This window comes from Fusarium oxysporum, chromosome VIII, assembly GCF_013085055.1.
Source record: "Fusarium oxysporum Fo47 chromosome VIII, complete sequence".
NCBI classification, from domain to species: domain Eukaryota; kingdom Fungi; phylum Ascomycota; class Sordariomycetes; order Hypocreales; family Nectriaceae; genus Fusarium; species Fusarium oxysporum.
Window position 1 is genome coordinate 3372938 of NC_072847.1, and position 14849 is coordinate 3387786.

Consider the following 14849-nt stretch of genomic DNA (forward strand, 5'->3'; position numbering starts at 1 on the left):
AGATGCGTTATTATCTAATTTTGAACATTAAACACATCATCAAGGAGTGCATTTTCCTCAGCATAGTGAACATGCTTGAGACCTGTAGCCGGACTGGCGCTCGTTCCACGACCCGCAAAGAGCACGCGACGTCTAGCAAGATGTTCTGTCTCGTTAAGGACTGCATCTAATCGATCGCGTATGTAATGCCACGCTCCACCGTTGTAGTGCTCCTCTTGCGCCCAAACAATCGTCTTCGCATTCTTATACTGATTAAGGTTGGATTTCACCTCAGCCCAGGGGAAGGGATGAAGCTCCTCTATTCTCGTGATGGCCACGTCCTTGATGCCTACCGCTTCTCTATGTTTTTGGATCGCGGCATATACTTGGCCTGAGCAGATAATAACTCGCTGTATGGATTCCGGATCCTCGATAGCTTGGCCGTGCTCGGGGTCGGTGATGACTGGTTGGAAGGTTGATGAGCCAGTGAAGTCAGCAATATCGGAGCGAGTTAGTGGGTGGCGAAGAAGAGATTTCGAGAAGAAAATGACGAGAGCTATATGATAGTCAGTAAGTGATTTCTGAAGCTTGGCCTTCAAAAACATCAAGAAAGTCTGGGGACTGTGTAACTGCACAGGCAAGTCAAAAGGTCTGCAAGGGGCATCTGCGGGAAATACATACGCTTTCTGTACTCTCTTCTCATCTGCCGACGTAGAACGTGAAAGTAATTGGCGGGCGTAGTCATGTAGACCAGTCCCATGTTGGCATCTTGATGGGCGCGCTCAGGTTCCGATGGGTATATCCTACCCTCCTCCGAGCAGAGCATCAAGAAGCGCTCGATGCGGGCAGATGAGTGCTCAGCGCCCTGTCCATCATAGCCATGGGGCAAAGAGAGGACCAGGCCAGAACGGTCAAGCCATTTCGTCTCACCGCTGGCAATAAAGTTGTCAATGATGACCTGCGTGTTGTTTGCGAAATCTCCGAACTGAGCCTCCCACATGACGAGTGAGTGTGGATCGGCCAATGTCACGCCGTACTCGAAGCCCAGGGCACCAAACTCACTCAGCGGCGAGTTCTCTACCTCGAAGGGTGCCTGCTCTACGGCAAGGTTATTCAGAGGTGTCCAAGACTCGCCAGTTTCCTGGTCGTGCAGCACGGCATGACGCTGCGAGAAGGTTCCTCGTTGGACATCTTGTCCTGTAAGACGCACAGGATGTTTCTCAAGACACAGAGTTCCAAAGGCCAATGCCTCTGCGGTAGACCAGTCTACCGTTCCGTTGTCCAGGGCCTTCTTACGCCCCGTAAGGATTCTCTCCAAGTTACTGTGTAGCTGAAAGCCACTGGGGACGCTTAGAGCCTTGGCTGCCACCTGCTCAACGATTGCTTCGTCAATGGCTGTAGTGACGGGTGGTAGAACTTCGTTCTTTAGACTCTCCGGAGACTTTAGACTCTGCCACGGGGCCGTAAATGCTTCCCGAGACGAGACAAATCCCTTGCTGCTGTCGTACATCTCGTTCAGACGGTTCCAGACGCTTTTGCGCAGGCAATCGATCTCTTCCACCGTGAACGAGCCTTCGGACACCAGCTTCTGGACGTACTTATCTAACGAGGGTGTTTGTGCAGCGACCTTTTGGTACATCAGAGGCTGCGTGAAGCTGGGCTGGTCGAATTCGTTGTGGCCAAACTTCCGGTAACAGATGATATCCACAACGCAGTCGCTATGGAACGTGGCTCGCCAGTCTGCCGCTAGTTTACAGAGGAAGACCACTGACTCTACATCATCAGCATTGACATGGAAGATGGGGGCGTCGACAACTTTGGCAATGTCTGAGGCATAAGGGGTTGATCTGGAACAATGCACATCTGCAGTGAACCCAACCTGATTGTTGACAACAAGCCGAATGGTGCCACCCACATCATAAGCCGGCAAGCGCGACAAGCCAAGAGTCTCGTAGACAACACCCTGCCCTGCAATAGCAGCATCGCCGTGAAGAGTGACACACATGTTTCTCTTCTTCTTCGGGTCGTTGTTTAACCGCTGGGTTGCAAAAGCCCTGCCTGTGGCGACGGGATCAACTGCCTCGAGATGCGAGGGGTTCGCAAGGACAGAAATATCCACAGTATGCCCATCGGGAGAGACCCGCTGGCCCTGGTGGCCAAGATGGTACTTGACATCACCAGCCATGTTTCGCAGCATATCCGAGCGAACCCGCCCAGCAAACTCAGCAAATATGGCCTCTGGTGCCTTTCCATACACAGTTCCAAGCATGGTCAGGCGCCCGCGATGACAGCTGCCAATTGTGATGTCTTGCACACCATGGACGTCGGCGCTGTGGTCAATCATGGACATGACACCAGGAACGAGTCCTTCGGAGCCATCTAAGCCAAAGCGCTTCTCGTTGGGGAACTTGGCGGCGAGAAATCGTTCAAAAGACGTTCCCCAAATGAGACCATCAAGAATTCGGCGTTTCTCCTCTCGCGAGAACTTGGCCGGGTTGGGTATCTCCAGACGATCCCTTAACCAGTCACACTTGGCGCGGTCTGGGATGTGCAGGTACTCAACTCCATAGCTGCCGCAGTACCTCTGCTCGCAGGCTGCTATAATGTCACGTAAGTTCATTGACTTTCTGCCCTCAGTTGCGTAGCGAGGAAGTATGCCAGGGCCGAGGTTGAAATGGCGGTCCATGTCCTTCTCGGTAAAGTCATAGTAGGATGGCTCAAGCTCGACGGCGCGTGCGAGACCAGATTGATTGGGACCCACGTGCAAGGCATTCACTCGTTCACCCAAGGGATCCGTCTTGGCATGATAGTGTCCTCGGGACTGATACGCGCGCACCAAATGCTGGACTTTGAGATGTAATAACACCTCGGCTGTCTGGCCGGAGTCGAGCCCCGGTGTGGCCAACGGTCGACGAGAGGATACAAGTCCTGGTGGTGGCTGGAAGGCCTCAGATGCGGGCCTTGACCTGTCCTCCATGTTACGGAAGTATGTCCTCCAAGAAACATGGACAGACCTTGGGTCCTGCTTCCACGACCTAAACATCTCGTCGATGTAGTTGGCCGCCCCTCCCTGCAGGAATGAGTCGGAGATGCTCTAGGTTAGCTTAGTATCAGCACCTTGGTTAAGTCTTGTATACCTTTTTTTTTTTACTCACCGGCTGTGAATCTTTATCTAGATCTGACGATCTAGTCATCAAGGGAATATCTTGGAACTGATGCTGTGCAATATGGCTCTCGCCCCTGGCCAACGCCTCTGCGGCCGATGCGAATGTCCTTTGGGCGCATGGTAGGTTCTTTGGCTGCACGCAAGAACAGGCACCAGATCTGACGATGGAGAGGGAGTAACCGACAGAGGTTGTACGACGATACCGAAACTTCAAGGCTTCCCGTGCCACCAGGGTTCTTTGGGCATAGAGCATCGTCGTTGACGGTGTGCGTGTTCCCCAAAGCTTGGTGATGCTTCCAGATTTCTCAGGCGCAAAGAATGATCAGGTAACATGTAACCCTGAAGATTGCAACCTCAGTCTAAACAGTAAGTGACCGTGGTGATAATGAGGCCAGATTCAAAGGCATGATAGCATGGCCACCTCAACTCCCGGCATTGCCAGACAAGCCTCCGAGCTTGAACCAACAATTGCTCACACGTACTTCCCCGCCGCCGGGGTACCCCCGGGCCGAACGGATGTTGGCTCACATAACTCTATGAGCATATCCGTGATCCACGGAAACTCAAGCCGAGGCCCCGACTCCCGAATTTTAGCGTGCAGATGCGGAACAGTGACAACTCCGAATGTCTTCCCACTAAACATGCTAGGTTAGTCTTGGGCCTAATTTTAAACAAGCATCCAACTTATAATACTTGAAAAGAAGTCCTGCACTACTTGGGCTTCCTAAAGCGATAAGACAGAGAAGTTACTGGCGAAATTCACGACCTTGAACGCAAAGAGCATATAGGTTCCTACTAGATATATTAGGCACATTGCATAGGTAGAGTGGTAAATATCATAATATTAAGGCCATAGAAATACTCTTCAGAGTCTCTTAACAAAATACATATTTGTTACTCTCATATCTAGAATTTTACCCTTGGTGATATAACTAGCGATGTGGTCCGACGATGCGGAACACAAGAGAGCTTGAAAGATTGACAACTGCCGCCTCTTTTGTTTATCATTTTCTTTTTGACAGCACACGTCTACAATAATTGTAAAACCCTGGGAGATGGAATGAAAGTTGAATATCCCTAATGTCCCGTCCTTCTCCATACTACTCAAGAAGCATCTGAGCAGGGTCCTCGATATAGTTCTTAACGATGTTCATGAAGGAGACGGCTTCTCTACCGTCAATCAGTCTATGATCGTATGTTACGGTGATATACATCATCTGTTAGATTCATCATGAGCTCGCCGATATACCAGGAAGGATTGAAAAGCAGTACCTACCGGTCGGATCTCGGGCTTGCCGTCCACTGCAATCACACGGTCTTTGATTGTGTTCATGTTGAAAACCGCAGCTTGTGGATAGTTGATCACCGGCGTCCCGAACAAAGAGTTAAAAATGCCAGGATTACTAATGGAAAAGTTGCCACCAGTGAGATCATCCATGGTCAACCTGGCTTCTCGGGCCTAGAGGTTAAATCATGAAGGTTAGTTAGCAGAACGAAATGCACAGGCGGAGTGATAGACTCGCCTTCTGTGCCACGATGGCAATTTCCTTTTCTAACTCGATTATGCTCAGCAAATCACAGTCTCTTACCACAGGTGTCACTAGGCCCTTAGGAGAGGAGACGGCGATGCTGATGTCGACGTAGTCTCGATAGGTGATGACCTCACGATCCGAGTCGATACTGGCATTGATCTCGGGGACTTGCTTCGCAGCAAGAGCTGTGGCCTTTGCAAAGGCACCCATGTAGCCTAATCTTACGCCATACTGCTTAGCCACGTCTTCCTTATACTTTACCCGCCATCGCATCAGAGCCGTCATATCAATCTCTTGAACCGTCGTCAGCGAGGCACATGTATTCTGAGACTGTTTGAGGCGTGTAGCAATGGTTTTGCGCATGCGTGACATTTTCTCCTGCCAAGGGTAAGCATTTCCGAAGGAAAACACTGTTATGTCACATCATGGCTTCTGGATATTCGGCACATACCATGTGCTCGGCTCGCAAGGAGGATTCGCGTTTCGGGTCAACAGCATGCTCATCGATGGGCTGTGGTGGGCTTGCCGGTGAAGGACTTGTAGGAGCTGCGCGCCTTGCGGAGCGTGTTGAGCTTTCGATTGCCTGCTCTTTGTTTTCAACACTCTTGCTTTCTCCGGACTCTTTCTGTACGGGAGCCGGGTCATCCTGTGCGGTTTTATTGGAGGATTGCTTTTCGGGAACGTGAGATGTAGTGGCACTGTCCCTAGGACCGGTTTCTATGCGGGCGATGGGCTGACCAACTGTGACAACATCGCCTTCATGAGCCAACAGCTCAGCAACGACTCCCTCCTCGGCTGCGTTGACTGCCACATCGATCTTGTCCGTCTCAATGCTGGCAATCTCTTCATCCGCTCTGATTCGGTCCCCAACCTTCTTGTGGATGGTTGCAAGAGTGCCCTCGCTGATAGACTCGGCCATTGGAGGGACCTGGACGATAAGATCCGCATATCGAACTCCACTGCCACTGAAATGACGGCAGGATGGCGTGTACGGGGTTTGTATCTTTTGATGGGCACGTGCCGCATCTATTGCCGTTGGGGGAGTAAGCCGAGAGGGCCAAGCCACGTATTGTAGCGGCCGAACTTGCGACGCCGCCCGTTGGCATCGAGTTTTCCTCAACATCCTTGTCCAGTATGTGGAAGTTGGTCAGAGAGCAGGCGACCAGGCGTGCCTTTTAGGATCGATAGGACTGAGATCAAACTACGGAACAAGGATTCGTCCTTTACAAATGCAATTGCGGCCGGGCCCATTTGGAACATAATGACCGAGCTCTCGGTCAAGGCCCAGACGAGGGACTATGGATTGTCCTTTCCGGATGTTTCTTCCGAAAGGCCTCGAGCTCGGGTTCGGCCTCGGGTTTGGGTCAAGCGTTAACCGGCTCCGCACTCCCCATGCTTCAAATATTCGAGTTTTCTGTATGGACGTCAAATCATGTGCGTACGTTATAAAATTCAATAGCGTTCAAGCCACTATTCACAGTTGCATAGGCCTACGAGATTCTTTATTGGCTTACTTTGTTCATCATTCTTGTTTAAGCTTTGAATACCTACCTGCCATCGTAACTAATGGTTGGGCCTATCGAGATTGGGACGTCTTGAATCATCGCAAAGTATTCGCCACTTACACTAACGTGTTCAGGATTCTCTAGACATTGTCAAGTGCCTAGTTACAGAATGTATCGGAAGGCCTTGTCCTGGCGATCAGTCAAGTCCGAATCAATGGCCACGCCACTCTGGATGCCCGCGGCACGCCCTTGTGACTCCACCATGTAGTCAACGTGACCTTCTGCCGCCTTTCTGTCCCGCAGTTTGTTTTCCTTGTCCATCAGAAATGCGTAAACGACCAAAGTGATCATCAGGTAAACCAACGAAGCGATGCTGAGGATGCATCCCTTAAGATACCGGGGCGCGTCAGCCTCAGTCCAAGCCTGAGGTGAGATGATACAGCCGACGCAATAAGCCACGAAAAAGACTGTTGTGGTCGACGACTTCTTCGTGTTTCCTTTCACGTTGCTAGCCATGAGAGCTGAGCAGCTGCTGAGCAAGCAAGTTACAGCATTCGCCATCCAGGTTGACACAACGATACCCCAAGACTTGGAGGCAGGCAGCGTCGCAAGCAATATGGCGCCCAGAAGGGGTATGCAGCACAGAAAAAGGGCCGTACACGTTCGACTGTACTTGCTGTTGACGAGACGCGGGATAAAAGCTCCAAACCAAGTAGTCAGAATGTTCAGGGCACCGCCGGGCAGCCCCACGAGCATCGTAGTATACTTATCGTAACCGAAGCCGTTGATAACGATTGAAGAAAACTGCCGCCAGAGTTAGCAAGACCTGCAAATCAACGGTTAGGTCAGAATCTACTCGCCTTGATTATGGCTGTCGTGAGAGTAATACCAAGCGCCATTGATACGTAGAGCCAAGTGATGGGTGACTTGTAAGCTTCATTAAACTGAGATCGATTAAAGTCTGTGCGATCGCGGGTGCTGCGATCTATAGCGAGCCTCCTAGTGGCGATCTCTCGTTGGCGAGGCGTCAGAAACCAGGCTGTCATGGTGTCTCCTGGGAGCAGGAAGTAGAACAGCAGCCCAGACGTGACAGTCAACCCACCAATGATAAAGAAGAGTACCCGCCAGGACTCGATAGCCAGTTTAGCACGGCCAAGCCCGAACATGATAAGTGCATTCATGATTTGAGCGAAGCCATTCATAGATACCCAAGTGGCAACGCGAACAGGGTGCTCTCGACGCTTGTACCAGACCGAGGTCAACATGACAAAGGCTGGAGAGACGGCGCCTTCGGTTAAACCGAGAAAGAATCGTGCAGCCATCATTCCTCCAAATCTTTGGGGGAGACCTACACAAACGCAGGCCACGCCCCAGACAACGATGGTGCAGCCGATGAAGGTCTTCAAAGGCAGTCGGCCGAGGAGGTATGCGGCAGGCCAGTTGGAAAGTAGCTGACCAAGGTAGAATACCGAGACACACCAGCTGTACTCTTCGCCAGTTAGGTTCAAGTCTGAGCGCAATCCGAAAATGGCAGCGTATGTAATCGATTGCTTGTCCAAGTCTGCGTTGGTCAGCCTGTTGTTCTCCAATTCGGATGATGGGGCTGGAAGACTGTCAGAAAGAGAGTATACTCACACATGCAGAAATATACCAAGGTCATCAGAGGGAGCACATGGAGATCGAGCTTGCGTACGACTTGCCTCTCCTCGGCTTCATCGATAGCCTCGAAAGTGACATGGGTGCCGTCTCTGTGCTCGATTTCAGTCGAAGCAGTAGTGGAGTCCTTGTTCTTTATGTCCTTCGTGTCCATGTTGCGTTACTGTTTGGTGGGTAGTTGTAAATATTTGGTTGGAACGAGCACGAGAGGGATGACAGGAACAAGGGAAAAGAAGATCCCTGTGGCATTATATATAAAATTCTAAGACCTTAGTGGAAGTCTCGGCCAATCTAGGGTGTCATGTTATTGGGTGGCCTCTCAAGGAGACTCTGTCCGGCCCCAAGTTCTCAAGTCGGATCACACAATGCGGGGGTTCTCTCAGTCCGGGGCATTCGCGGGGTAAGGTTTGGTCTTGGGACCAGTGAAGTCAAGAGTCTCCAGGTTCTACCCCATCGAGTGGGTGAGCTAGTCATTCTACCCCGCGTGGGTTTCGGCTGATCTGGGGTCCAGGCCTTCGCACTGGTCTTTTGTCGATCCCCTGAATGGGATGAGAAATCAAGTCATTGACTCCTGATGGGGTTAGAGGCACGAACCTTGGGCACGAATCCGGATCGATACCGGAAACTGTTCCCGAGCCCAGTCCTCCATGTAGCTCAATCACAAGTCTCGGATGTTGGCTTCTAAAGAGCCGAACTCATATATTACACATTGGGTATGAGTATTGATTGAATATAAGTGGTAAAAGTGTCTGATGTTTTCGCAGCGAGTCGCAATATAGCACAATGGCTTACCACGTTCTACCGCTCGGTATTACATGAGTATTATACAATAAATTTGTTTTGTCTTGATCGTTTCCTCTGTCAAAGAAGAATGGGTTCTTCCTTGGTTGCTAGCGACGTGCAATCCGAGGTAGGTACTGTCACTAAGAACTTACAGCAGAGGACGGAACCTCAGGTTGCTAATGGCATTCTCCATACACCACTCAGGAGAGGTATCTTACCCTTAATCAACCGGGGCATTTCTGGTATGATTGCAACCACGGTCATCCAGCCCATCGATATGGTCAAGGTAAGCATTGAACCAAAGTTAACTCCCTTAAAATGACGTGCGCTTGCAACTTGTCGACAGTAGCCAAATGGGTGTGCCAAAACCCACGCCACTTTCGTTGGCGAGGACGAGAATCGTCCAGGGCAGGATTCTCGACTTTTACGCTGGCCTATTCGCCGGTCTCTTCCGTCAGGGGATCTACACAACATCTAGATTGGGATTCTTCGATATGTTCATGAAACGCCTATAGCATCATTACCAAGTACGAATTACAACTGTCAACTTTGCAGAACGATGCGCCACCGGATTCTTAGCAGGTGGCCTTGGTGCTCTCCCAGCAAACCAACGGACCTTGCCCTGGTCCGAATGCAGACCGATGGCCTCCTCCCAGCTGCTAAGCGGAGCAACTATAGGTCGGTCATCGACGCATTGGTATCTATCACTAAAGCGGAAGGCGGTAGGTAATAGGTGCTAATTTAGCTATATAGGTGTGCTGCCCGAGAGTTCTCGTGAGAATTTCCCGTATCGCAACCTCTTTTTCTTTTTTCCCCTTTCCCTACATCTCACGAATCATGGATATTTGATGTCCCTCTCTTTTGGCTGCAGATCACCGCGTTTTTCCTGAACGGCACATTTCACCAGATCGATCCAACTGTAAGGAAAACTCTGACCCATTTCAACGGTTTGCGACAGACGAAATGATCGCGAACGGACGTCATAAGAGTCTTGTAGCCTGCTATCCGACGAGTTGACCCTACGCGACACAGGCAGAGAGAAAAGAGGAAGGGAAAAAGGTGTGGCGCCCTCCTTGCACTGGAAGCACCCCACGTGCTGGCCCATCCGAAACAATGACTAGTTGCCGAGGATTTGATTTTCAGAAATGCGATTTGGAGAGAAGTGTAGTAGAGGCAAACCCAGATATCGCAGGTATTGGTGTGAGTCAATGGTTACCCATGGCCCAGCTTGAGATGATAGATGCAGTCGCTAATGTGCCGTCATGGAGGCTCGATCATCATTTCTTTCCTCGTGACCAACGGCCTTGCAATCCTTGCCGGGATCTACCGGATCTTCTTCGACTTAATCACCGAAATGCTTCTCCCCTACAAACAGGACGAAGCTCGATTCGTTACCTGGGCCGGCCTGCTTTGAACCCAGCCTGGATTCTGGGCGAGAGTGGTCGATAAGCTGCTTCTTGCACTAAGCGATTCCCAACTATTTACAGGCACAGCTGTCCAAATTGCCTCTCTCGTACAGCATTGTGAGATTGCTGTCTATCATCTACAGATAGTCGCCGAGCTGGCTTTTTTGAGCACCGTAACCCATCTCGTAACCGTGGTGGCGATGAGCGGGTATTTTATCGGCAATACTGGATCAAATGCGCCTCGAGTATTGATCATGCTGTTAAATGTAGGCCTTCTTGGATACACGTCCTGGTTTGTTTATGCTTATGAAGCCGCAACGGATTTCAACAACTCTATTCAACTTGGTTGTTACTAGGCGGGTCACAGACCGCCATTTGTCGCGGCATTCATAGTCCGCTGGATGTTCCTTCTATTCGCTGCCATTATAGGTCATTTATCGATATTCCTTACCATGTATTCGAAGGCCTTCCGCAGCTGGGCTTACCGTACAAGAGTAGGGGCAGCCCTGAGATTCTTCCGGACTGCAATTATTGTTCTCGCTTACACAATCTACGGACTGGTCAGTGGTTCTCTGGTATTACGGCAAACGCAGGCGTTAGGAGCCCCTACTATTGAGATAGATGATAACGAGAGAGAATGGGGGTTTGGGCAAATCCTCGCCATGCTACTTCTTGCACTCGTTCTTCTCCCCGGGTGGGATTCTTTCATGGAGTAAGTGAGACACTTACCTTTGTTGCGTCCTTGTAGTAGCATTTCTCTAGAACGAGCGAGAGGTTACAAAATGTTCGTACGGGAATGCATTTTCGGGAAAGGTTACCGGAATTAGTTGGGCTGATATTCATATGGGTAGGTGTGTTGTTCTCTGAAGCAACCTTTTACATCCCCCTCTTGGGTACAAGGTAAAAGACCTGCCATTGTATTGAAATCATTGCATCATTATAAATTGTGATATAACAATATAAGCCATTTTCTGGCACCTGTTCTTTTTCATGAGTGGCATCCGTGCTGGCTCTCCGGAGAGTCCCTCACTGTTATGTAAATATCATAACGCCTCGTTGCCGCCCGTCCTGAGGGCGCTGGCTATTCCCACCTAGAGCCCCAATATTGTATTCAGGCACCCTCATCCTAACTACGCGACACAACAATTTCGTTCTATTTCTGCGGTATGGTATGCCTTCAAACTATCGCTACACAACTTTGCCATGGCTTTTGCGATTGCGTCATGAGTAACTTTAATTATCACATTATTTCATGGCTTGATAGCATACCTAATGACTTGTCGTCTGATAGTATGCCTTCTATGCCTTGAGATCATGCATGTAGTAGAAAATGACCTTATGTAGGCTTGCATATCTCTCTTTTGCCGCCAAACCTATAGAGTCATACTTAAGATATCTCCCTAAAAACTTATTCAGCGCTTAAAATGTAGCCCGCTACACCTTCAAACGAGAGATAGAAACTCACGGGGGGTTCCGCCTTAGGAGCACACGCACCTTACACCAACGCAACCTAGCCAAGAATCTGCGCTATTTTTACGTGATTCTGTCACTTCATCTCTCCCTTACCAAAAAAGCCGTGCATCAAACAACTCGTCTCCCAGCAAGATGTTCTCCTCTTAGCCTTTATCCTACTGCAGTTAAGCAGAAGCAAGTTGACCTGGATAACCCAAATGTTTCCGACGCCTTGGCAGAACTTTATACCGAAATGGACACTATTGCTACTGGAAGCTGTATCGTCCACGGGTATCTTGAGGTTCGCAGAATTGCCTTTGCCTCAGAGCCCTTTGGCCAACCCATGACAGTCTGAGATATCTGACCTCAAGAAACTCAACCCGGACTTTTGCTCTGTTTCATCCTAGAGTATCTAGTGAGATTACGGAAAATTTAGTGGCTTCAGAGTCCAGGTCAGGTATGCATCCAGAAACCTCCCAGGTATGCACCACAAGCTTATACTTGATAAGGTAATGCAACTTGTAAGCCACGCCAAGGACTGTCAGGATATAGAAGAAGATAAGGCTGGCTAGGATAACCTCATTTACATGCCCCTACGTTAAACTGTCTTCTACAGAAAAAGCCTACATGGCCGTCAGCTTAATAGGTTTCAGCCATAGATAGTACTTCTCAGAGTCTTACATGGACAAATTACAATAACTGATTTTCATGCATAGCACTAGCGCCAATATCCTCCCTGGCTAACAGATAAGCAACTCGGAATGCAAGGTGAATGGTGTCTTCCATCCTGACCCAAGCAAGGATGATAATTAGTCTGCAACCACAGAAGCCGTTATTAACCTTTATCAAGCGCTTATTAGCACCTCTATTAATTATATAAGTTATGCGCCTTTGCATTCTCTTCCTGTATCAGTTAGCATTAAAAGTAAGCAAAGCAGAGAGTTTAATTATAAGGTATAGCTGTAAATAGAACTCTGGCAAGTAGCCAAGTAAAAGCATCTATCTAAACTTGCTAGCAATCACTTAAACATTACCCTGTATCTCTAGCATACTTAATTACAGGCACAAATGGAAGTATATTGCCTTAACCTATTACAGTAATAAGACAGTAAGATATTTCTATGCTTAATTATTTGACATTAAAGACATGTGTACCTAACCTGCTTTGCAGACACTAGAGACAGACAACACCTGCGGCTTAATGAAAAAGTCGCTTGCAACTTTCTAGGCAATTGTAGTACTTGACGCTTGAGAGCCTAGGCTCTTAAAGTCTTTTGGCCTTTGTATAAGGGTTACATACTTAAGGTCCCTACCTCATCGGCATCGGCACTAAGCACATAAGACTGTTTATGACATTAATGAAGAAGATATAAATGGGTTGGTTCAGAATTCTCGGATTAAAAGGAATCCATCATTTGACAAATCCTGGCTCAGTGGTTTGAAACTGCCTTGATTTTGTTCTTTAATTTAGCAGTACCTGTCATCTATTTATCTAGCCATACTCCTTCAATACCCCAGATCAAGTCGCCGCATAGCTAAATAATGCATTAGCAATATCCGTGCTCTCTTTCCATGGTCAATGCCATAAGTACCTAAGTGTGGGACGGCGCCTTGAAGAATTAGATATCCCATCCATAACGCAGCATTTGTTATTTATACTGCGCAGTAGTGCTGAGCTAACTCTAGGACTTTCAGATTGCTATTCTGAATCCTGGAGGGAAGCGGGATCCCCAGATTTTCCAATGCTGCTACACCTTATAAGTCGAGAATGCTGCTTACTCCCGCGTCCAACAGTACATAAAAGAGCGGCGCATGTTAGAGGACAATGTGAGGCATATTGTTTACTACAAACCTACTATCTTAGATATTAATAATTAGTCCTCTAACTAGGATTTATCTTTAACTGGTGACATTTGCCATCTCTTGATTTGCTTTTAACATTAAGACAGTCTTTACAATCAACTGGCTGGTAAGGTATCTTGTCCTTACCTGCAGTGTCTAAGGTTTCAATACCACTAGGGAGTATGACCTTTAAGGACTAGCAATAACGCCTGTAATAAGATTTATCCTATAAACCTAACTAGTGCGCCTCCTTATTATTGCCTCGGGATCAGTATATGCCAGTTAGAGAGCACCTCTCTATGTATAACTCGAGATTTATGATTTGACTTATATAATACATTTCTATTGCAATAGAAAATGTAATCCAAATAATAAAGTGATGGTCTGATCCAACTTATATAAAAAAGATACAAACCTTAATTACTTGACTATTCTAACTGTTTTTACTTGCCTTAGCTTGCTACTGCTCGAGGCAGCTGGTCACTTATTAAGGAAAGGGGACGAAGCCAAGAACAAGCTCGATTGAACTATTCAAGCACCCGTTCATACTTACCCCACTAATTCGCTTGACATGACGAGGGCGGAGCCTGGCTTGTCCGATATGTTGTATGAGTTATACGTCAGTAGCGAGCAGGAGGAGGGAGGCCGACAGGACTCGTTTCCGCACAGCTGGCCAATCTTTGTCACTGTTTTGGGTCATCTGACTCGCAGGATTCGGGCGAGTGAGCTACGAGCCTGGTTTAATTTTCCAAACGAAGTGAGGCAGGGCGGGACTGCTTTTAAGGACTGCTTTGAGGCGAATGTCGGGGACAACATGGACACGTTCCGGTCATACATCCGAGGCGATCTCGAGACGTGGGGCCCTGCGTCAGCTACGACTAAGCGGGCGGTAGAGATGTAGTAAGTTAGGGGAGACTTCGGTGACGGTTGGGAAATTGCGATCAGAATGAAGAATGAGTAAGGCGTCGATGATCTTCTTCAGTTTTTAAGAACCTGGCTACGTGCACGGGCCAAATTCTGTGTAATTCGGCACATTACAGCAAGCCCTTGTTATGGTAGTGGGTAAGGTTTTCTTTAATATAATTTCAGAGCAAAAGCTTTCCTTTTATGCCTATTCTTAAGATTTCCTATTTATATAACTTTATAAGATACTTTAATAACATCTTATAACTTTTAAATTAGAGCTTATAATGCTTACTGGCTAAATTATATTGTATTATTAAATATAAATATAATATAAATCTGTTAAGTGATAATATTAAGATATTAAAGTTAATAAATTATAAAAATTAAAAAAGTTTAGTAATATTTTAATAATTTATTTTAGATATATAATATCTTTTTTTAAAATAATTATTATTTTTTAAATTAAAAATATTATATATTATTAATAATTAACTAAGATATTTTTTAATATAATTTTAATATTTCTAGTTTTTAAAATTATTTAATAATAATTCTTTAAGTTATTAAGAGGACTTTAAAAACTTATAAAAATATAATCTTAAAATACTATTTAAAAAAAAGC

At 47.5% G+C, this 14849-nt stretch overlaps 3 protein-coding genes across 3 annotated transcripts; all 3 read right to left on the bottom strand.

The window, feature by feature from the left end:
• Positions 1–14: 14 nt before the first annotated feature.
• On the bottom strand, positions 15–3398 carry FOBCDRAFT_278609 (thiamine diphosphate-binding protein; the record flags this gene model as incomplete). The annotated part of the gene is made up of 3 exons (XM_054706630.1): positions 15–535; positions 661–3073; positions 3135–3398. The coding sequence occupies 3 exons, from the start codon at positions 3396–3398 to the stop codon at positions 15–17; spliced, it is 3198 nt and encodes a 1065-aa protein (XP_054562605.1).
• Positions 3399–4245: 847 nt separating this feature from the next.
• Positions 4246–5596, bottom strand: FOBCDRAFT_243002 (uncharacterized protein; the record flags this gene model as incomplete). Its single annotated transcript, XM_059610506.1, has 4 exons — positions 4246–4362; positions 4422–4604; positions 4669–5055; positions 5129–5596. 4 exons carry the CDS (start codon positions 5594–5596, stop codon positions 4246–4248), a joined length of 1155 nt encoding a protein of 384 aa, XP_059465679.1.
• Positions 5597–6344: 748 nt separating this feature from the next.
• On the bottom strand, positions 6345–7992 carry FOBCDRAFT_243003 (major facilitator superfamily domain-containing protein; the record flags this gene model as incomplete). Its single annotated transcript, XM_059610507.1, has 3 exons — positions 6345–6986; positions 7043–7743; positions 7818–7992. 3 exons carry the CDS (start codon positions 7990–7992, stop codon positions 6345–6347), a joined length of 1518 nt encoding a protein of 505 aa, XP_059465680.1.
• Between the last annotated feature and the right edge of the window lie 6857 nt (positions 7993–14849).